The sequence below is a fragment of the Anser anser genome (assembly GCF_964211835.1).
Source record: "Anser anser genome assembly, chromosome: 19".
Taxonomy (NCBI): Eukaryota; Metazoa; Chordata; class Aves; order Anseriformes; family Anatidae; genus Anser; species Anser anser.
The window spans coordinates 5967668-5991792 of NC_139740.1; the positions used below are offsets into that span (position 1 = coordinate 5967668).

At 37.0% G+C, this 24125-nt stretch overlaps 1 protein-coding gene across 7 annotated transcripts in view; it reads left to right on the forward strand.

Moving 5' to 3' along the window:
* B3GNTL1 (UDP-GlcNAc:betaGal beta-1,3-N-acetylglucosaminyltransferase like 1) overlaps positions 1-24125 on the forward strand; it is a 135226-nt gene that overhangs the window by 92772 nt on the left and 18329 nt on the right. For all 7 annotated transcript variants that reach the window (XM_083805761.1, XM_083805765.1, XM_083805766.1 and 4 more), the window contains exons 7-9: positions 4746-4841; positions 12588-12712; positions 22814-22949. In XM_083805761.1, coding sequence (XP_083661887.1) covers positions 4746-4841; positions 12588-12712; positions 22814-22949 — 357 coding nt within the window. The remainder of the gene's footprint in view (positions 1-4745; positions 4842-12587; positions 12713-22813; positions 22950-24125) is intronic.

Below are 24125 nucleotides of genomic sequence, written 5' to 3' on the forward strand. Positions count from 1 at the left end.
AGACAAGAAAAAAAGATGTAAGGCATGCTAAAATCATACAGGCTATTCCTTTTGCATGCATCTATTCTTTTGATTTCAGCAGTAGGTTAAGTTATCGTCATTAGTAGATAAAAGGTCTGAAAAAGACTAGAAGAATGGCATTTGCTATTGGGTTTTACTAGGAGTATTCAACTAAGAAAAAGAGATACTCAGCAGTAAAGGCAGCTCTCAATTATCCAGCACAACAAGGCTGGCATAGCTCACATAAAGCAAAAACACAATTCAATACATGTGTATTAGAGTATAAAACCATATTTAATGTATTTACCTCTGGAGAAATTGTAAACAAATTTTCTTTCAGAAGCAGATTAAAAAAAAAAAAGGTAGGTAGAGCGCAGCCTGATACAAGAAGCATTTATCCTGCATTTCATTCTTTGTGGCACTCTGTAGTAGCTAGAGATGTCAGGAGGAAGCGTGGCCATGTTAATACACATCCTCTTACTCATCTCAGATAGTGGTTTCACATCCAGCAGCTTACAGACTTAGACTTGATATTAACATTTCCTATAACACAGGAAATTCTGTTCATACAGAATTTTATGTTTTGATATACTGATCAAATAGCTATGAAAAGGGCTATCCTGTGTTTCTTAAGAGAATGGCCTGGTGAAAAGCACTAGGAATGTAATAAAGTGTGAGGGATAAGGGTGTTTGGTCAAACAAACACTGTTTTAAACAAATTTGCCCTTTCTTCCCAGTACTACTGCCTTCCTGGCAGCTCTGCTTGCATCATGAGAGGCGGAAGTGAGCAGGGATTTGTGCGAGGGATTCATGCACAGTGTCCCTCGAGATTTAGGTACACTTTAGAAAGTGTTAAAATATACCACAAATGTTTTAGTGATATTTCTTTTAATGTAATGCTATATCTCTCTTAAAAGCTTCTAGGCTTTCAGGAAAACAGTCTAGATATGAAAGCAAACATTTTTAGGTGTTATCATTTAGTATTATTGTTGTTATTAATATATCTACTTGATCCTTGGAATAAAACTAGATGACAATAAAAGTTCTAAACAATTTAAGAAATGCAGTGCTAGAATAGCAGCCTGTCCAAGTCACCTTGAAAATGATGAAGGTGGATTCCAAGTTAATTATGACAACACCATGTTCTTTGGGAATTCTAAATCTGAACAGATTTATTCCTTCATCTACAAGCTCTATCATCATTTTTGACAAGCTAGTTTCATTCTCCTGTAGTCCTTACAGCATAGGATGTACAGCAATGACTGTTAGTGAGCATTCATTTTCCAACACAGCCGTGTGTGAGAGGTTCACGGGTCTGAATTGCTTTCCAATACACTGAAGTAACTCCTCCAGTTGATCTCATACAGGTGTACAGGATTCAGTAACTAATGAAAGATGAGAACTGAAAAAAACATTAAGATCCCAGGGTGATGCTGGATATTTGGTGGGTAGAGCTGGAGAATGTTTCCAAGAAAACTAAACATAGCAGTTACAGAGCTGCATCATAATTCAAATTCTACTTTTGGTTGATTTTCAGACTAAGGCTGGCATGTTCTGTTTGTTTGTCTTGTGTGAATCTTAAGTGGCAATCTCACAAAGTGAGAGGTTGCAGTTTCCATCACAGAGTCAGCCAATCTGACCCTTTTTTAACAGCTTAGCAAGCGTGTATGATAATAGAATAGGCAAAAAGGAAATCCCGAGGAGATTTTTCCATCCAACAAAACTAAGCAGAAATCTAGAATTTCCAAAATGCAGAAAGTTGAGGTTACTTTTTTTCCTCTTGAAGATGAACTTTCAAAACTTTTTTAAAGTTAGCTTTCAAAAGTTTGGCAGACACTGCAGCATTTCAATATCATGGAACCCATGTTAGGAGCTCAGTGTTCTTCCTGAGCCAGGTCCTCCCTTCGCTGTAAGTACTCACAGACAGAGGGTGTAGCCGTATATCACAGCTGGACTGATTAACTGCGGGCACTGACCAGAAAGGCAGGTCTTGTTTTCTCTTCTAAAACTTGTGCCTTCCCCCTCCACTGTCTCAGCAGTATCGCTAGGCTGACCCCTAACAGTGAATGAATTTAGAGAACTAAAGCTACAGAAAATGAACACTTAAAAAAAAAAAAAAAAGTGGAAAAGCACTTAAATTAATATAGATGTACTGTAAAGCTAGACAAAGCTAGACAGAAAGTTCCCCCTATCAGCTTAATGATTACTTATAGATTATCTGTAGTGCTGCTGAAAATAATGGTCTTGTCCTCCGTTTCCTGCCGTGTTTTCCTGCATTCTCCTTTGTGCTAACCCTAGTGTTCATGGGGTTAGTTGGATCAGGGAGCAGATTCAGCTGACAACTAACATAGCAAAAAGAAAAATCTCAGCTTCACAAACAGCATTTTCAGCATAGCAAAGCACGAGGACAAGTATGTCCATTGTGGCAGCAGTAGCACAGATTTCAATTTCCTTCAGTTTGGTTTGACATCACCTTGTGAATGTTGATCTAGAAGCAGCTTTCTTTACCATTTCATGGGCCCTTAACTGGTGTATTGTTCCGGGTTCAAAGACTTGCTTGAAGGATAAAATCCTGAAATGACATGTGGCAGTCCAGCCACCTCATCATCAGTCCGAGCTTTGTGTGATTCCAAGCACTATGGTATCGTTTCTGAGAGGGACAGTGAGACATAGATGTAGGAAAGACGTCAGTGTTTGCAGCATGTGATGATGTTTTTGCTTTTCTCAGTTCTCAGTGTTTCAGCTTTGTCCTATTTGCTTTTACTTTAGTATTATACTTCATTTGAACACAGATTGGCTAAGATATTTGGGATGTATGCTCTGCACATGAGCATGACTAATTACAGTGAGCTACATCCTTAAGATTAAGCACATCTGTGTTCCCTGATGAACCTGGCTGTGCTGAGGAAATGGCATTCTAGCCTCTCCAAACACACTTCTTGTATTCCAATAGGCTCAAGACTGTCTTTGAAGATTTTCTTTCATTCAGAAATGAGATTGAATGCAATGCATTCTAGCCTAGCTTTTCTCCCTACTGTTGTTTTCTTTTGGGATTACTGTTTGGCCATTGTTCAGTTCAGGCCATACTCAATTGCCCTTGTAATTAGTGTGGAGCTAATAACCATGTACTGACTAATCATGTCTGCTCTGATTTTCTGGGATTGTTTTGACTCTTTCAGCTCCAACTGGCTTTTGTGGGGAGTTTTTGACGTTTAGCACCTCTGCAAACAGTGTACTTCAGTTATGAACAAGCTGTTAATCTGTTAAGTCGTAGCCATTAAGTGACAGTATTATTCTGACTAAATATGACAGCCTAAAAACTGAGTATCTTTGTCCAAGTGAGTCACCCCAGGATCCCTCATAGACAATGAGGTTCTACCATTCTGGTTGTGGAGGAAGAAGGCAGTGTGTTTCCTTGCAAAGTGGATGCCTGCGTTTGATCAGATGATTTGTGCCATAAGAAAAGTGGGAATAAATTACCTGTTGACTTTTGATTAGACTTCTCTGCTTTGCTTGGAGACCCGATTTAAGTGTCTGTATAGAACTGGGGGTGTAAGATTTGGGTCTTAAGTTCGTGTTTATGTGTGGAAGTGGAAATTGACAGATAACAGAGTTTGAGGAGCTCCATCCAAGGTTGAAGTCAGGAGGAACACTGATAGGATGTAAATGCTTAGATGCACATGACAAAATTTGCATTTGTGCACTAGTGCTCAAGACTTTCAACTCTACAGGAATATTAGTATTGCCACTATATAGCATGCTACGGAATCATCTGCTCATAAGATCAGCATTTTCATTAGTGTTTGGAGATTGGCAGTAATCATGAGGTTTCTTTCCTTCTGCCTTTGTAAACGAGGCTGTGCTCCCTATTTCCTGCAGTTCTTGGAAGCAGGCATATTATCTTGTCTTAACTTTACACGTTCTGTTTGACAAGTTCAGTCTCTTGTTTGGCCAGATAATTCATCTTGTAATAAAAGAAAGAATCAGTTTACCTTCCATAATCCAGATTCTGGTTTATTTCATGGTTTTGTTTACAGCAAGTTTGTTTAAAGCTTCAAGGACTGATCTGTGTAGTTCTTGGCTGTCACTATTCAAGAGGATGAAATTAATAGCCACTCCCTTTTCAGTCCCTAAAGCATTTTCTTTTTCAACAACCTTTTAAGGTAGGTACCACTGGGTAGCAAATCCATAGAGCTCTGGTAATGATTAAAATAAATTGTATCTTACCTGTCCAAGCTTGATTAAGCTTTAAATGTCTTTGGCAGAAATAAAAGATCAATAAAAGTTCTTACTTAATGTATGTATAAGGAATACAAAATGGAAAAATCAATGTAAGATTCTAGAGTTTAAGAACTTTAACTTTCAAGATTCTTCTCAATTCCTTCCCTTCAATATCAGCAGTGGCACTTTTAGTAGAACAGTCATTTCCAGTGTATTTCTCAAAATTTGAAATATAGTCCTCTGCATGTGTTGCAACTTATGACAGAATATAAAGTTAAGAAATACGAAGTAGGAATTAGATTAATTTGGCTGTGACAGCTCAAAGATGCTGGTATACACTACATCTTAGGCACGAAGCATATGCTTAATTCTAAGCACTTGAATTAGTGATAAAAATTGCTGGATATTAAGTATAAGCATAAGTATTTTTAAGATTTTATGTGAATGCGTAAGCTTTATGTTGTTCCCCAACAGGTGCTACTTTGACATTCTCTTAATTAAGACTTTTTTCACCTTTTTTCTAGGTGTTTACCTCCCATGGACCTACTGTGATCATGCCAACCTGGTTCTGTTCTCGAGAATGGTTTTATCATGTGGGAAAATTTGATGAGGGTGGAAAAGTGAGTAATAATCTAATTCAGAGCCATTTGGATCCATTCTGTGTGTTTTGGAGCTTAGGGGTTTTGTTTCTACTGGTTTGAGTGAGGTTTTAGGGGTAGAATGGGTAGTTCTGATTTTTTTTATTCTTCTGAAAGCCTTCATTTATTAGTACTGTAGAGAAATCTGCTACGGCTATTTAGTATTTTATTATTTAAACCACAACTTAACATTGTTATTCTTTTTATAGGGCTCTAAATGGAGCTCTCCTGTGCTATGCAGTGTGTTTATATATTATATATATGTATATTACATAAATATATACACACATATACATGTGTGTGTATGAGGATATACAAATATTATCCTTTGGTCTGCCAAAAAAAAAAAAAAGTAATTTAAAGATATGGCAGATGGAAGAGAAGTGTTTAGAGTGGTGAAAAGATTTGCTCTTACTTATGTGACGGGTGAGTGGCAGAACTGGGAACAGTGCCTGCCTCCCAATACAACCTACGTTTGCTGACTCATGCTCTTAATTTCTTTTTTAATATAATTCCTTATCATTATATTTTCATTCTCTGAAGAATACATTTGACTTAACTTCTGGGGCATTGTAAGTAAGCTCAAAAAAGAAAGAAAGCTAAAACACAATAAGGACAACAGCAAGCCTAATGATAAAGATCAAGGTTAGATTGAATAGGCCATTGTTCTGTTCTCTTTGTTTTTACTTTTGATTTTCTTTACTTTGTTCTGGTTTTTGTGTGTGTGTGTTTCTTTTTTTCTGCTTCTTTCGTGATTGTTTTTGCTTTATATGTAATCATGTAGGGGCTGTGCCACCAGTTATTTAGATGTAATAAGTCAACAATATTAATCCTATGATTTTTCAGCAGCCATGTAAGATATGGCCTTCCAGTCTTAAAAATTAGCAGTGATAAGTTAAAAATTTTGTTTTTCCTCATCATGAACTGTCCAACATGTCAAAATTCAGACTCTGGCTCATATGGAGGACCTTCAACAAAAATACCCTTCTAACACGGGTTGCAACAGGTCATAAGCAGTTAAATCAAACCTTTGTCATATGAAGGTTTAGAGGAAAATCAGGTCCTCAATTGTTTAACATTTAGCACTGTAAGTATTTAGCATTGGTCTAACTCTTTTCCATTTGAAAATAATTTGAGGCAAAGATTTTCTGTATATATCAATAGTTTGTTATAAAGTGGTGCTGTTATGAACCCAGTAATGAATACTTTTAACAATCTTTTTCATGTGTGTGTATGTTCTGACCTGACCCATCATCTGATTATATTAACCCGATCACTTCCATCTCCATTTTTGAGTTACTATTTAACAGTATGACCTCTTAAGTGTCATATTGCTGCAAATAAACACAGAAGCAGGCCAACAAATGTCCACATTTCAGCCTTCTCCATTTGCTAAACTGTTTGCATGCCAAAAAGCTGCATTTCTCATTTGGAATTAAATCCAAACACCTGTTCTTCATATTTCAGTGCTTAGTACAAATGGAATATAGTTCTTCCATGGAAGAAATGGTGATTTGATGTTTATGTTAATAGTATGGGTGGACTGATAGAATATAAATATGTAAGCTGTGATGTAATCTTCTTTTATTAGAGGTAGGTATGCATGTATCTTTCTGTCTATCCAGGCTTTATGCGAAACAGATTTTTCTAAATGTTTACAAAATGTATTTAGAAATAAAATTCTTTCTGGTCAAGATCTGCAGATGTTGGGAATATATTCCTTTTGTGTAATCTCTGTGTCAATGTCCAAGTACAACGCCAAGCAGTATTTTCAGAAATGGTGACTAAGAACCCTGACAGGTTTGCTTTATGCACCAATTGCTAATTAAATAAAATTGTTGAGATGTTTTTTTATGCAGCCTCTGAGATATGACAATTAAAGAACTACTTGAAGGTATCTGATTTTATAGCAAACTCTAATTATGTGCTGAGACTAAGGTAACACAATAGAAATGGCCACAAGCCTAGAAAATAACTTTTTAACTAACATCTGCTGCTAGGAGAAGAGTTATGTGAACCATATTTCTGACTTACCTTTTCAGGAAAATAAAGGGAAATAATCTTCATGTTACCCAACCAATTTAGATAAGGAATGCAATATGTACTTATTGAAAGAAGTAGCAGGACTTTACTAAACCCATCAGAAATTACACTTGAAAATTAGGGTGTGACATTAGCCGCATGATTGTTTTTGCCTGTATACTTTTTGGTGTCTTCTAATAGCTAGCATCCTGGGTGAAAAGTCATAACTGTGACTAAAAGCTATGCTGAGAACAAATCTACAGGGTCTTATACAATATGAACAGCAGATTTCGAAGCTATATAATCTGTTAAAGTAAGGAACATAAAAGGTCATTCACATTGGTAGACGTGTTGTCTGCTTCTTCCTAAGCAAAATTACTGGTTTGTATATTTGATACTGCACTTCCGTTGCATATAAAACCAGTATTTTGTAGTCGTGGCTACCTGGCCCTGCTTCTACCAAAATGTATTTTTCAGATGGAACTTCAGATTTTGTTTGTTGTTAATGGCCAGGTGAAGATCACAGGGAAGGCAAGTTATTTGTCTTTTAGCAAGTCATTCTTCTGTTCTAGTTGTTTGTCAGTAATGGCACTACGCTAAAAAAAACTGGTGTGTTGCTTTAGGTAAATGCAGTAAGAAATCTAGGGTACAATAGTAACAGTGTAATTGAGCGTTGCTTACCTGTAGGCTCCTCTGCATGCAAACGTGGCAAATTGTGTAGTCTTGGCTATATTCAAGGAGTATTGTTCTTGACATCCTGACAATACCATGCCATGCTTGTTTCTTTCTCTAGAGTTTTAATTGGTCTCAAATTTCAACATAGAAATGCTTCTCTTTGAACTGCAGCCTGTCACCTCTGCATTTAACCTTCCTTTTTAAGTGTATGAAAAGTAAAAATAGAATGGTTGACTTAAAGTTCTAAACTAATCTTAATGTGTAAACGGGGAAATTATTCTTAATGAGCCCCAGAAGGAGTAGCATGTTATAAGCCATTGGCCTTTCTGAATGCAACTGTGGTTCAGAACAAAGTGTCAGAAGCTCGGTTTTGATAAAGGGTCACAAAAACCAGGAATTGAGGAGGTGTCAAAGTATGCTTTGGTGCAAAGGAGGCTGTAGCACATGCTGCAAAGCTCTAAGGTAACTTTGTAGTCTGTAAGGAGGTAACTAGTACATTTTTCCATTTTTCTCTGCCAGAGCACTCCAATATTCCCTCCAGAAGAGCAGGCAGTTACAATAAGGCATGAAAGGTAAAAGGCTAAGTAGGAATTTGTTTTTTCAGAACATGAATTAAAATACAGTCAGTCTGTCAAATAACCTATCAAAATGCTCTGGAGAAAAAAAATCTGGATAAAGCACAGGCACTAATGTTCTTGGCTTGGTATAGTTAAGGCTGAACAGAGATCAGTATTTGATCTAAAAACAAATGAAAGTGATGGAGCCAACGATAAATTATGCTTTATAAGCTGTTTGAAAATTAACCCATGCTCCATGCCTAATGACATTTGTGCTAGTCTATTATTAAATACGATTTAGAATTTACTGCATCCTTTCCATTTGACACCCTCATCACCTTTGTTAACTGAACTTCTCTGTGCCAATACAATTGGATGAAGGAATTTTTTTTAGTTTCCTCTAACGTGTTATTTTCCAAACAATGAAGCAAATTTAACATTATTACAGGCTTCAGGCCTTATAACTAAGGCAAAATGATTTAAAACCATGTTTGGATGGGAACCAAAAGAGGGTGTGACAGATTTGCAGAGAGACATAAGTGTATCTTGGATAATCCTGAAGAGAAGCTATTAATAGCAATTTAATATGGAGTTAGCTTGTGGTTAGTCTGCTTTCACACCTTCGTTGACTATCCTGAAGAAAGTGAATGTAGGGAATATTTTTATTAATCAGAATTTCTCTTTGAAATAAGTAATTTCAACTAGAAGTTCCTGAAAATACTGAAAGATAGATAATTCTTGATAAATCGCTTTAGTTGTGAATTCATTTCATTTTTCAATTTAAATTAGAGAAGAGCTGCAATTTCTTATTTAATTATAGCTTCCAGAAGCTTATTAGCTCTTCCTGTGAGCAGTGCACTTTGAACACCAGCTGAAGCTGAGCAACATATTTTAGTGCCTGGCAGAACAGCATTTGTTTCTAAGGAAAAATCCTTCATTTAACAGAGGGTGTGCTTTGTGTTCACCTTCGTGCTACTGACCCCTCTGCATGCGTTAGTTCTGTAAATCCAAGACTTAGCTCAAGACTTTGAGGAAATACTCTTGGACAGCTGTTGGCTTAAGTACTTTGAAAGAATAAGTAGTTTGGTTTTTACTCAGCAGCTCAGTTACAAGAGCTGAGGAACAGCATTGCACAGAGGGCAACTTTTTCATTAAAAGCCCCCCAGAAATTGTTGATAAGTGTCCTCATCCTCCAGATTCGTGTTCTCATTTTAGGAACTGTGTAGGCTGGGCATAAGATACTGACCACTGATGTGGAGCTGCAAAATTTGTAGCCAGAATTGCTTGTTGTAGTGGTAGCTGGCTTGCAGCTCCTTGCCAAGTACATTGTTGAGGACACTGTAGCTGGAATTCAGTTTCATGCGCAGGCATCTGCAAGGAGTACGAAATGAAGAGCTGTGAGGAGGTACGAAAAGAAGAATCATGGAATGATTAGTTTGGTCCCTGAGCAAGGAATTACTTCAGTTCAACTTAAGGTCTGCCTGACATCCCACTATGCGTACAAAATCAGTCCCCTCATCCATACAGACAAGTGTTAACACAGTCAAGTGATACCTGTCCAAAAAACTGGGTAAACACAAAACCTTCACCTCTTTAGTAGCAACATGTCAAAGCAAACTATTTATCTGAATGTGGCTGGTGCACGCTGCTTAGAACTGAGCAAGTGCAAACTGCATTTTTCCCTAGGAGCTGTAATCAGCAGCTGATCAGCACCTTGAGTGAAGCAGGCCGATGAGTTTTTCCCTTCGTGCAGCAGGACAGAAAGGGTTGGGTTTTGCCTGTAATGTGGAAAATCCCGTTTGTAGTTCAGTAACATGTAAACTGTGCAATTCAATTATATTTATTAATGCTGAAAGCTATTTATGTGGTAGCCTATTGCTGAAATGCTAGATTGTTAATTGATACTTTTAGCTATGGGTATTCATTTTCCAAAAATATACTAAAATATCCCTTTAAGAATTAAGCAGCCTTTTCTTTGAAGGTTGTATTGTTTGACAAAGATTCCTGGTGTTTAAAATGCCATCTGGATCCAATAATGTGTCTCAATTGGCAAGAAACTCTTGTATTGCACCAAACTTACACACTCAAGAGCCATAGGAAGTCCCATCCCTGCAGGATCTATAACACAGTCAACATCTTTCCTCCCCTGAAAAATGTATGTCAGTGCTTCTCCTTTGTAATGTGAGAGGCCACTGCTGAGCAATACAAGGCACCTGCTCATTCCTAGGGGTGAGTGTACTTTATTTCAAAGTATTTCTGCTAGCTAAAGCAAAAGAGCACTCCAGAACCAAACAGCATTTTGAAAGATCCTTTTACTTCGGCAGTAACTCTCATTTTTTAATATGCCAGTGGTTAAGTTGAACGATGTAAATGCATATCCAAAAGGAAAAGAGTTGCAGTTATGTATGTGATGTAATGAAATCTCCGAATCAAAATACGACTGCTGCAGCAAACTGGTACGTGCTGCAACGTTTGTGCCCTGCATGACACAGTCTGTTGTGTGGCTGGAAAAAGGTATAGAGAAGGTTTAAACCTTGCTGCTAACTCTCAGTAATTTCATGAAAGTTCAGAATAAGAAAAAGATAGAAAGGGCTATGAGATAAATGCAAAGAGTCTTGAGTTTGTGTTTTTCTTCTGTACTGATGCCTGTGGTTGCTGTCCGCTCCTCCAACCTCCCCCAGGTTTCTTTTGGGACTTTCACAGTAGGTTCATGTAAAGTATTAATTGCACAAAGTTCTCTAAAAGTTTTCTTCTGTATCTGAACTCAAGGTAGAAGTCAGACAAGAATTTACAAAGATGAACTTACAGATCAGCTGCCCTTACCAAGTAAGCCGATCAGAATCCATTGCATTTCTGAATCGGGGAGTGTGGTCCAGTCCAGCACCTTAAATCAATCTATTATGTAGTGATGGCTGGAGCTGTGAAGTGCAGAGCTTGATTGCCTTCTGATTTCTCCCAAGATACATATGTTCAGCTGAGTATTTTGGATTTGTTTTCCAGGGTTCAAAGCTTTTTTGTCTCATTCCCCTCCTCCCCCTATGACTGCTCAGTCCAGACCATGTCTGACATGAGCACTCAGCATGGTGGGTATGAAAAACAGACACTGAACCCTTCTGCTGTTGTAACTAGACGGCCAGAAGAAACCACAGGGGGATTTTGTGTCCAGAACGCTAATTTAGAGAATCTCCTTTTCTTAATTATGGAAGAAACTCAGCAGATGTGGTAATGGGGAAAAATATTCAACTTTTTTTTTTTTTTAAACTAGGGCTTTTATTATTTTTTTCTATTGAAATAGAATACCTACAGTTGAGGTTGAGGTTTATGCCCCCCTTACTCACGCATGTGAATACAAGTAAGAATAAGGAACAAATGTATTTCTCTATCTTTCATTTAGTTCTCCTTCTCAAGTGTATATTTAGTTAAAACTTTGTCATGTTATCTTTCAGCTTTTTATTGATTCTACACTTATTTGGCACAGTTGTTCTTTTTTTATTTTGATAAAGCCATGTGACCCTTTAAACACTAGGTTAGAGGAAAGAAAAATCTGTATATAAACATAGAAAAATGGATGTTCTAGCCATATTTCATTTTTTCAAGAAGTTGCACCATTGCACAATGTAAATAGATGCTACGTTTTTATCTTCAGAGCAGGTCTGTAGCTTTAAAGGTGGTTTTATGCTTTGGTATGCATAACATGTAGCTGAATACTGTGTGCCGTATGATTGCCTTTCTGACACACTGCCTCTGACATGAAGATCTTCTGATTTTAGGTGGGAAATGTTGCATATAATCATGATATTTCTAGTATTTTCTGGAGCCTGATAGATCCATAGTTCTAGAAGATTTTTTTTCCTGTGTTTCAGCACTATAGCTTGTAATTCCTTTATGAAGAACATGGCGTGGGAACATGTTGGAAGAAAAAAGGTTGTTAGTTTTTTGGATGTTGCCTTATTCCAATTTTTTTTTTTTAAACGGAAGTTCATGTCTCTCATTATGGGGCCTGATTCACCTTTCCTAAGTAGAGACCAGAATATATATTTGTATGGCAACTGAAGAAAGAACACCAGTTCTATGAAAACAAAAACCCCACTCCCTGAAGTTACTGATCCCTTTCAGTAAATTACTTGGTTACTTGGCACTTCAGGCTTTGTGAACTGTAAGCAGCTGCGTTTCTCTCTTTACGGGACTGACATGTATCAAGCTTTTCCCTCTCAAAATGAGATGATGATGATGATGTTTATTTTTCCACCTATGCCCTTGTGGTCAGCTGCAGTTCGTTTTCAAACAACACTGCTTGCTTTTTTAATAGTTTTATCTTTTCTACAGATGTTCAGGTAAGTTCATGGAGATGCACAGAAAGAATTTGAATAAAATGTTGTTAAACATTATTCATTTGGCAGAATGTAACTATATATTCAGATGTAACTATGAACACTGGTCACTTCTTGGTTTGAAATAACTGCTTCTCTTCCAGGGTGTTCCAGAAGATTTGTTATTTTTTTACAAACACATCCAAAAGGGTGGTGAAGTTGTTCGAGTAAACCATTGCCTTCTGCTGTACCGTTACCATCCACAGGCTGCAACTCATTCCGTCCTAGAGTAAGTTGAGGTTTTTTTTTTGTAGAATATAAAAATTAGCTTCATCTTGGATGATTTTGGATGATTGATGCATAATCTCTAATGGTTTATTGTTGTATTGTTGTCTTTTTTTTTTTTAAAGCAGCAACTATAACAATATGCTACTAGTATCCTTTCTGTGTCGATGGAAGGTTAGTTTTCTTTGTTTTGTTGCCATAACCTGTTTTTGAGGAACGTACTGTAATGCTGGCATTGAAATTATGAACTGCAATCCTTGATTCCAATGCTGGTGCCCGACACTTGGTGTACCTATGTGAAAGATTTAGTGTGGAGGGTTGAGGGTGTTTTAGCATTGGAAAAATATTCCAAGAAATTGTTCAGCCTTTGCAGCTGTTCTTGAAATAATTTCACAATAGGTACTGTAAGAGCAATCAAGGGTTTTGGGGACTGCATTACAACAGTAGTGTTTTCTCAGCTTCCAGTTACCATCCCTTCAGCTGAGACTGTAACTGATCATATGAGATCTTGTAAGCCGCCTGAATAACATCTCCAATTATTTCAATGGTGAATGGTCCCTTCATGGTAAAATTTTACTATTTTTTTAATATCTGAGGTTTTGCTTCTCATATTTTTTTGCCATATGAATCATAATCTAAGAAATTTTTTTTTATTTTAAATCTTGATTTCAGAAAGAACTGCTAGTTTTAAGAAGTAACCAGAACCTATTGTAATACCGACAAAAACCTTCCGTACAAAATATAATAAAAACTAAACCTTTCATCTGGTGATTTGGAGCAGTTACATATATTATCTTCATATTTTATAAGGTCTAAAGCATCTAAATCGGGTAATGATGTTTGAGAAATACCTCTGAGGATGTGTAGGAGTAATTATCTCAGATGCTTCCTTGTAAGCTGCTGTCTGCTGCTTTTACACTGCTGTTCTACCTTTGAAGATGTTAAGCTGTTGATGCTGATTCTTCTACATGCTTGCTTTATCTATCAAAGGTGCTCTTCCTGAGCAGAAGTACTGCAAGCTGAGCCAAAGTTATAACAACAACACAAAAATTCCTTCTCTTATATATTGACATTAATAAAAGGTTATGTGAGTTTTACTACCCTTTGGGGGTCCCACAACAAAAACACAGCAGTAATTAAGTAAACTGTTTTCTTACCAATTAATGACATAGACACACTTTTCAGTCAGACCTGTGTATGGCATTGTCTAGTAAAACTAAACATATTTTTATATGCGTTTTAGTTACATATCACTATATTATTGTATTACTGTAAATACTTCGGTACAGTAGTGTATGTATCATATCATGGTCAGTGTCACTGTAGATCTTTATATGTACATATGTGTAAAAATCATTCAGCTCTGAAACAGTCATTCCAAGCAAATAGAAGATACTTTTTGGATTTTGTAAACAAAGGTGAAATATGTTGTTTTCCTTTCTATTAGTATTTAAATATAAGTTGGGTCGTTTTTTGTTTCCTTTTGTGTGTGATCATTTTGGCAGTTGGTTACAAAATTTTCAGCCATGCATCATGGGATGCTAGAGCTCTTGGAAGACTGTTGCTTGTGTCTGTGGGAAAACATCTTATTCTTGGAAATGAGTTTGGTCTGAATTTACTGCAAGCTGTTGCTTATTCAGATCTACAAGTTTGTGTGGCACAAGCACCCTGAATTACAACACACTGTGAGAATGTGGAAATACTGTAAACTGTTTCAGATGTGCAGCTTGCAGGTCCAAATTGGCGCCTTTCTTGTCTCATTCTAAGAAGTCAGGCGAGCCATTCTTCCTGTTGGCTTTTTCTTGGTCGTATTGTTAATAATATTTTGTGTGAACTTTCAAATATGAAGTTGTGTAATATCTCTTCTTATTGGCACGTTCCCCTGTTTATTGCCTCGGTTGTAAAGGACTGGCCAGTGTTTGTGTCTGAAGACTTCAGAGTGCATTGTTGTTGTGGGACTCAACACAAAAGTGTATCATTTAAATTGGGGCTTTCCTAATTTGCCTTTTCCTCACCTCAGTTTATTTAATGCATGTTCTAGCTTTTTCTAGAAGTCTTTTTTTTGGAAGTATTTTTCTGTGTTTTGTTTGAGCAGTTTTCTGTGACGTTTTGCCTTTTGTCATTGGCCTGTTGCCTTCGCATTTTCAGAGTTAGACTAGACCTGGGTTATTTGGGAGTAGTAAACCAAGAACCAGATTAATATCTTGTCTGAGAGCAAAATGATGCGTATGGGAAAGCTGATACTTATAACAGTTTATGTCTAGTTTTGGTCTTAAAAAAAAAAAAATTAAATAGTTTGGAGGTAGTTAATAGGACTTGTTTATAAAAACGTGCATAATTCAGGCTTTCAGCAAAGACTGCAGTCACTTGCAGCCTATTGTGGACTGATTTCAGTTTATACAAGTGTCTTTCATTACTGTTGAAGGGACAAATGCCTGATCCTGCATTTTCAGTCTTGCTAAAGCATATATCAAGCTATTTGGCAAGCAAAATTTCTTCATTTAGTAAGCATAATTGTAAACACTAATGATTTTTAGGTCATTTCCTATGATTAGTATCCTTCTGGAACAAATATCTAGAGGTGAAAGTATCTGTGAAGCAGGAAACAAAAACTTATTTGCATTCTCCCTTACCCTGGAGGCATCAGACTGAAATATTAAATGTTGTGGGTGTGTGACAGAATCTGAATGAAGTACAGTCTATATTTAGATTTCTTTAAGTACGTACAGAAATATAAACTTTCTCATTGCAATTTTGTCTAAAGTCTATGATGGATGCTTACTAAATGTGAAGAACTATACAGCTTTTGAGAAACTTCGCTTCAGCCAGGAATTACAACAAAAAATCCCACATACTGTATCTCTTGGATCTAAATCGGTTTATTTCACATTGTGGCTCGTATCCTAGGGCTGTGTGTACTTTGTGCTACATAGCTGCATTACATTGATCTGACAGAATATCAGAGATGCTGTTAATAGTGAGAAGTACCGTAGTAAGAAAGTTTGTTGTATAATAAAAACATCATAAAATTCATAATTTTTATCTTGCAAAAAGGGAGAAAACTGTATATAAGACAGCGCACCTCATTGCAAGATAAAAATCAGTGTGGTGGAAGAGGAGCAATAAAATACTGTGCTTGTCTTTAGGTGCCGTTTCTCATGAAGACAGACAGTTGGGGCAGGTAACAATCTTTGTAGCAATTTACAAACTTTTGGTCAACAGAAATTTAATATATGCAGAAAATAAGGTTTGTACATTCCCACTGAGATTGAAGAGATTCTCTTTTATGCAGAAACTATGAAGCATGCTTAAATGATTTACAGTAATTTCATATGCTGTGTATTCGGAATGAGTATAATATTGTAAAAGCTCATTCTGCAGAAATACCCCAAATTACGTAATCTATTAAAACCATCTGGTTTCAGGCACAAGAAGCTTCCAGTGTCATTTAAGCGAAAGAGAACAGGCACTTAGTATGAGACACACATTTGGTTGTTTTAGAGGTACTCGGAGGCATGGGTCTTGTATCACTGATGAGCATAGGAATGCCTGCTTCATTTCCTGCAAAAACATATGCATCCCAGAATAGGCAGGAGTGAGGAATAGCATAACATATTCCTGTACAACTGCAGTAAAGATGAGGTCAACTGCATTTTTATCATCTATGTCTGCATTTGGCACTTCAATTAAACATAGAAACTAATGACCTCATTAGATTCTTGAAAAGCAAATGGCATTAACATTGATAGTCTCCGTCTTTCTTAATAAGCCTTTCATGAAAAATAGGCCACAATGCAAACCATGCCTCAGTTAATGACCCACGACCTGAAGATGAACTCAGACATTAATAGAACCTATTAACAGTGTAAATGTAATAACTCAGTGGGACGATATAGTCCAGCAATTAATAAGTTCACGTGAAGTTCAACAGAACAACAACTACAAAAAAAATCAGTTTATTCACCAGTGTGGTCAAGGTTCAAATGAGATTCATTTCTGAATTTCTTGTGGATTATAAGGACCATGAATTTTGCATGCGAAGCTAGCTGAAAAAAGCTAGCTATAAAGAATCTGTTCTTTCAGCTCTCACTGTGATTGGAAAGTTCATTGTTCTTCCACCTCTGGATTATCTATCAGGTGAGATTCACCTATAGTATAAAACTCTATTATCCTGCCATGAATAGAAACCCACTGGAAGAGGCTGGTCACTTGAATAGTTCTTCTTATCTAGTGTTACCTGAGTAGCGTGTGGGAGCAATGTATGTAGGAAAAGTCTGATTTATAGTATCACTTTGGATGGTAATCAATGCCTAAAATTTCAGTACTGCTTAGGATATTGGGTTTGTATTTTTATATTTCACAAGTACTTGTACATCTGTCTTTGTTCTGCTGATTCACTTATGTAGCCTCACTGGGGGGAAGGAGGGAGAGGGAATCGAGCATTATGGCGAGGTTTAACAGAGCTCAGACATTAAATCATATAGCTTTTATTGTCACATTATCTTTCATTTCAAAATAGGAATAGAGCAGATGTTTCTTGACTCCTGTATTCAGTCAGTAGGTCAGCACACATTTTAACAGAGCTCCATTGTTATATTACTTGGGTGGATGGTATGGTAATAGCTGCTTGGGACTGAGGAGCATACTTCGTAGTCGTTCTCACCCACGGCATGAATACCCGCAGTTTGCTCCTGCAGAATTTTGGCTCCTCTTCTTCCTTCCAGACCGCATAACTGAGGAGGGTTGAGGGGCCATGGCAAATGTGAAGACTCAAGAATGGCTTTCCAAGTTTGAAAAATGTGTACTTCTAACCTTTCTTTTGTGAAGGAAAAAAAAAAGTGAAAAGAAAATTCAAGAAATGGGTAAAAAACAGTGTACTTCAAGCATTTGGGTCAAGGAAGAGTATTAGGATATGGGTACCCACTTCTGTAATCAGAAGAGTTTGTGTCACACCTTCTGGCTGAGGAAAATCTTAGTTAACTGAATACAGGCTAGGAAATGATACTAAAGGCGAAGTATTACCTTTAATGCTTTCTGATGTGGTAGGAAAAAGCAGCCTTGTTTTGGGATGGTGCAGAATAATAATACCTTCTAGTTTTTGCTGTTGGCTATGAATACGTAATAATGCAAAATCTGAAAGCTGTGAGAATCATCTCTGAGAAGTGGTTTGTACAACTTCTAGATTGTTTCAGGCATTTTCTTTAATCATCCTTTGCACGTTGCTACAGTTCCTGTCTGCTGCACCTGCACTGCCTCTGAAATGATGGGAAAATGGCATTCCCTTACCCCTCGAGGCAGGAATCCCAGTTATCTATTCTGGAAGCATCCAAAAATGTGGCAAACTGGGTGAACCAGAAACCTAAAGGGGATAACTGAAACTCTCTCTTATGACACTCCATAAGCTACCTTTTGCTTCAACATGTGAGCTATACTGTTCAGGCAGCGCAAGTTTTCACAAAGATTAAGTCTGTAGTTGTCACTGCAATTAAAGCTCAAATACAAATGCCTCAATTCCATATCTGTATGACCATCTGGGCTTGCAGTGTTTTAAAGAATTTCAAGGTTGTAACTCAAGATCGCAAAGCATTTGATATATCCTAACATTTTCATTAAAAGGACACACAGAATATGGGGATGTGATTTTTATTTTTTTTTGTGAGCATTTTCTGTTTAGGATTATAGTAGACATTCTTCAATGATGTGTCTTCATAAGAATGTCTCATAAATGGTGCTAGAAAAATTCACAATTGCTGTATATATTGGCTTCATTTACACAACCCAAAATACTCACGTAAGAAATCCATTTTTTTGCAATTAAATGAAACTGTCTAACAAAATTCTTGTATTCAAATGGAGATCCAGTTTATTTTGAGTTTAATGAGTTTCACATCTTTTTATTTCCGAGTGCATTTCCCTTGGTTGTTTATGCCCCACACTTGCAATAACTCAGTGTACATTCATATATAAGATGGGGTCAGTAAGTCGGCTTCAGGCTGAAATTTGTGGGCGCTCACCAACAGCGAGATGTGGACTGCTTGAATTTTACCTCTGTAGGAACCTCTGTGGAATAGAGGCACCCATCACATAGAAAGCAAATTCATTGTCTGGAAGCGACCAGTTCTGAATGTGCTGGGACATCTCCATGAGAAATAGTAATATTTTCTGTGTGCCTGGATATAGATTGCTGTGGATCTCAGGTTCCCTATTCTGGAGACTTTTTTGGGGAACTCTGCTGTTTCTGCGCTGAAAATTAAAGAGTACAATACAGTTTTCTGTGTATTAAACTAAACTGGTATTTAATATATAGGCTGCTTTATAATTATTGATTTTTTTATTATTTTATTCAGTTGTATATATTCTATTTTGCTTCCAAGATGGTAAAATAGTTGATGTGTGAGTATCACATCAGAGCATGACTTATTTCTGATCTGTGAAATCTTTAAACCCCAAAAATTAGTTTGTCCAGTTTTTGATATTTTAAAAGATACCTTGGTGTATTATGATCATAAATGTTCTTGCTTTTCAGCTGGAATGCGATAGGCTGGTGAGAGTCAATGCACAGAAACATCTGACTGTAGGCTTCTTCACAGCAACCTTGCAGACCGTAGAGCCTTTGAAAATGCAGTCAATGCAGTCATTAGTCGTCTCTCGGGCAGTAACACCTATTTAATTCAATATTTTAATTGACTTAATTTCATTTATTCTTCCTAGCCTGTAGCCACACAGTGCTTAGTAGGTTGAGTCTTGCTGGGTTCTTCCTGACCTTGCTCTGTTGCTGGTGGCTTTCTGAGTTCTCTGTTGCCCTGTGTAGTTTCTCTGCAGTAGCTCTATCTGTAGAAGGTTTGGCCCACAACTGAAAGTCACTTGATAGTGTTTTTTATGCCTTGTAAGGTTGCCTATTTTTTCCTCAACTTTCTTGACTTTGTTAAGCTCAGGAGGGAAAGAAACTTGACTGTCACTCAAGTCAACAGGACAGACTCTGAAGTACCTCTGGAATATAATAGTGCTCTTCTTCTGAAGGCATGTTTCAGTATTAAAACCTTTCCATTTCCTTGTAAAGCAATAATCTTACTTTTTAGAAGCTAGCAGAAGCTCTAGGATTTTCAGTAATGTGATTGTGGAAAAATACTTGACCTTCATATTTCTTTCCTTGAATTTTCCTTTTGGGAATATAGTATGCTCTAATGAACATGGAAAAAGGCAAGTGTCAGAGGATGCCAGCAGCAGCTAAAGTTTTGCAGCAGGAATGCAGCTTGTGGTTGCATTAGAAGAGATTTGCAATCAAATCCAATTTTTTTTTCTTCCATTAGTGGAAGTGCTGGTGCACAGCCGTAGTCTTCAAAACAGTGCAGAAAATTTATATGGAGTAGCTAATTCTTCTTGGGTTCATCTGTTTGTGTGTGATGTTCTTTCCAAGTTATCACACCACAATCAGTGATGAAGTGCTAAGCAACCATGTAAGGATTTGGCTGTGCTCAAAATCTCATGCTGAGGTGAACTGGGCTCTCCGGAGCTAACTCAGAATCCCAGAAAGAGTCCGTATGTCTCAGTGCTATGAGGGTTTAATGTTTTTCAAACCATAACTCAGGGCTGTGCAGGAACGACACAAATGAAAACACAAAATTCCTGTTGTTAAAATATTAGAAAAGTTTGCTAACCAACTTCTGGGAACAAATTAGGCTACCTAGTAACCTCAATAACCTCAAATTTTACACCTCAGACGTATACTTCATAGGAATGATTTGGAACAATAAATTCATATCTATTACAGGTTTTCTGGAATTTGATAATCCATTACAAAAAGGAAAAAAATTGAAAATGTTTCATAAAAGTCAGATGTTACTATAATGTCAGATCATCATACATCTCTAGAGATCATACTAATGTATGCACAGGTTTGTAAAAGAACCAAAATGAGTGTAATGCACACAGGATTAAGGATAATCAGGACTGCAGCTAAGGGAGAAGTCTGATCCACCGGTGAGAATGACTGCAGAGCTGTGCAGCTCCTCTTCCTGACTCTTTGCCCACTTGGACAGTTTAAATCCTTACTAGCAAAGAATTGTGAGTGGAGTTTGGTTTTCCATGTGATGAGGTGCTTTTGGAGACCAGAGATACCCCTGGTCAGGCAGACAGCTGGGGTTACAGCTTACTGTAGCTGCCCTGTGATAACCTGTGCTGACCCACAAATCAGAAGCCCTATTTAAAGCAGAAGAATGTGGAGAATTTTGATGTGTAAATTCTATACAAACTTAATATTGTTGGAAGACTGCGGGGCTCAAAGTTAAATTGCGAAGAAGGTATATTGGTGGGAAAAATATGTGCATCCCAAGGCAAATAAAACCATAGGCAGCTTTAGGGTCTTACAGGAAAATTGCTAGCATTTTTCTCTTAATGCTTTAATTAATTTCAAAGAAAAACCATTCATAAAAGCATAATCTAGCAGGATTGATTTTTTTAAACAGCGTACATTTTCCACAGGATGCATTACAATTTGTAGAACAACTCTTAACAATTGTTATAAAGTGTACTGTGTTCTGCCTTGATAAAGTAAGTGGAAAAACCTATCTGAAGAAATGTTTTCAGAAGGGACAGGAGATTAAGATGGCTTTCTGAATTTCGTACAAAAGAAATTTTCAACTCAATATGTCTTGTTCAAGAGGTGTAGATTAGAGAGATTTATCTGTCAAGCCATAAATTGAGGAAATCAGTGTATCTAGAATGCTGTTTATTAAGTATCGGATAGGTTCTTAGTTAATGAATATTTTGTGAACCCTGAACATTAAACAGAAGTTCTTAACAGCAGGTGGCTTTCTTTAAACAACTGTAAATTATGTAGTCTTAAATATGACGTTATATGGTGCGGATAGGTTTTCAAATACATACAGGTTTAAAAGTGATAGGACGTGTGCACAAAAGAAAGAAAAATGTTACAGTTGTCAAACTGTCCTAATTCAATCAGTTGGGATGAAGTGCTTCCCTTGAAGTTGTCTTCTCTTGTCGAGAAGGTATCTTGAACCTGTTGAAGATCTCAGCCAGTCTTTTATTTAAGGATGTTACCTGTTCCCTTATTACTGGTTGCAATGCCATGTGGTTCATCAGTTGGCATTAGTCTCACTGTTGTCTACCTCAACCACTTGGCTTAAGTTATATTGTGGAACTTATTACAAATATGAAGATGTAACGGTGTAATTGGACACAGATGTTTGCCAGCTTGCTCTTTTCTAAAGCATATCTTAAGGCATTTCATGAGGCATAGCACTTTAAAAAAGAAATTAAAAAAAAATCCACTGCTTTTTGATTCTTATAAAGGTGATCTCCAGAAGAAGGCAGAGTCAGTTATTCGTATCATTGCTGAATAATACTTCGGAGATTTCAGAATGAAATCACTCTTATTTGGTCAAGTGTGTGCACACACAAGTGTTGAATTGTGTGTTACAGCTGATAGTTTCAGTGCTGTGTGCGACTTTGCAGTTCCGTAATTATTTGTTGTTGTTCCAGTGTCTGCCTGGGCTTTGAAAACTGACTTTTTGGAGACTTGGCCTGAATGCCACAGTGTAAATGGACTTTACTTGCACTATTGGGATGTATATTTGGGTACTCGAGTACTGACTTTGTGAGATTTGAACTTTGCAGTAACAAAGAAGAATGAATGTATGGGCAGGTGGAACATGAAGAGTTCGTCTTGGGTTTAGGAGATGTCTTGCCCTGTATGCACTACTGCAGGTTATAGAGCAGTTCATGCGGTGACGGGTTATGGGCAAACACTGTACTGGTGGGCAGTCGAAATTGTCAGTGTTAAATTTGATTACCATAGCCACAGTTTTTCATCTTGTAATTTTCTATTAAGATTCTTGAAAATAACACTTGTTTAGCTATGACTTCAGATCTATCATGATGATTTTTGTTTAAGAACTTGCACAGAACTTCTCTTTTTCTGACAACAGTTAGACATCGCCCTGGGAAAGTGCTAGTATAATGTTTTTGGTATGATTTTTGTATCGTGTGAATCGTTTTGGTCAGGTTTATGTGTGTATGAGTATGTATGTATGTATACGATAAAAGTTTTAAAGGGTCTAACCCAACCCTTTTTCTAATTCTTTAGGGAAACCATCTGGAATCACCGAGTCAGGTTTCTTGAAGACAGGGTCCTGAGCTCCTGGACATCTTTCACCATTTGGAATGCTGGCAAACAAGGCAAGAAGCTCTACAGAAGCTTGTCACCAGCTAATCGGAAAAAGGTAAGCCATTAAGGGTAGGTAAAATTTGTACAAAATTGTTTTCTTCTCCCTCATATGCCTCCTTGCTTCTTCCAACATAATGTAGCAACATTGTCATAAAATATTACAGATCCAAAGTACTAGATGATGATAAATATAAATTGGAAAAAAAACACCACACACAATACTCTTCTTTTAAAATGCTGTACTACATTATCCAGAGTGGATGGTGTCTATGTAGTGCAGCATAAGCGCTCTTGTTCCTGCTTGCTGGTGACTAAGTGCAGTAATAGCTTAGACACAGTATAGCACTGCTTATGGCTGCTGTTGTGTAATTAACCATTGCAGTAGCCAAGTACCCCAGGTGAATTGAGTAACTATTTATTTGGATGGTATAATACTAGACTACTTTGTCTAGGATTATTCATACATGTATTATATTGGCCCGGTTCCTGAGTGGATACTGCATAGGTCCCTGTCAGATGCTGAGCAATCTGGTTTGTATTATGATGAGCATTAGACTTTAACTCACTTTTGAAAAGCTTGATTGTTTAAAAATAGGGGTGGGGTAGAGGGGGAACAGGCGAGTAGACTGTTGTACATGAGTAATCCAGTTTACAATCAATTGAAAACGTGGAGGTCACTTAGAGTTGGTGATGGGGGATATTTCTCAGGAGAGGTTTGTCTGAGAGTTTAAATACCTTAATTTTTATAGCATTTTCTTTTGTGCGATAGCTTTTTTGTTAGATAAAGGCATTAGGGCTAATGTCAAATGGCTGTTTCTTATAAAGAGCCACAGAACATCAATTTTATTACCAAATGTGTTTTCCTTTCTTAAAAATATGGATGGGAGGACAGAATGACAAATATATATATATAAAAACTTGATTTATATGCTTGCAGACAGACCACACACATGTAAAAAGAAAATAGAGGAAATTTGTATACCCATAGTTGAAATTATTGAATAAAAATGGGAAACACTTGCACAGGAAACATACAACACAGGAATTGAATGTGAATTTCCAGCTTGATATTCCAGTGCCATCCTTTTTTCATTGCCATCATGTGGGAGTGGGTGAACTGTACTTAAGTTCTTTTCAGTACCTAAAGGGGGCTTATAAAAAAGATGGAGAGCAACTCTTTGTTCAGTCAGATAATGACAGGATGAGGGGGAATGGTTTTAAACTAAGAGAA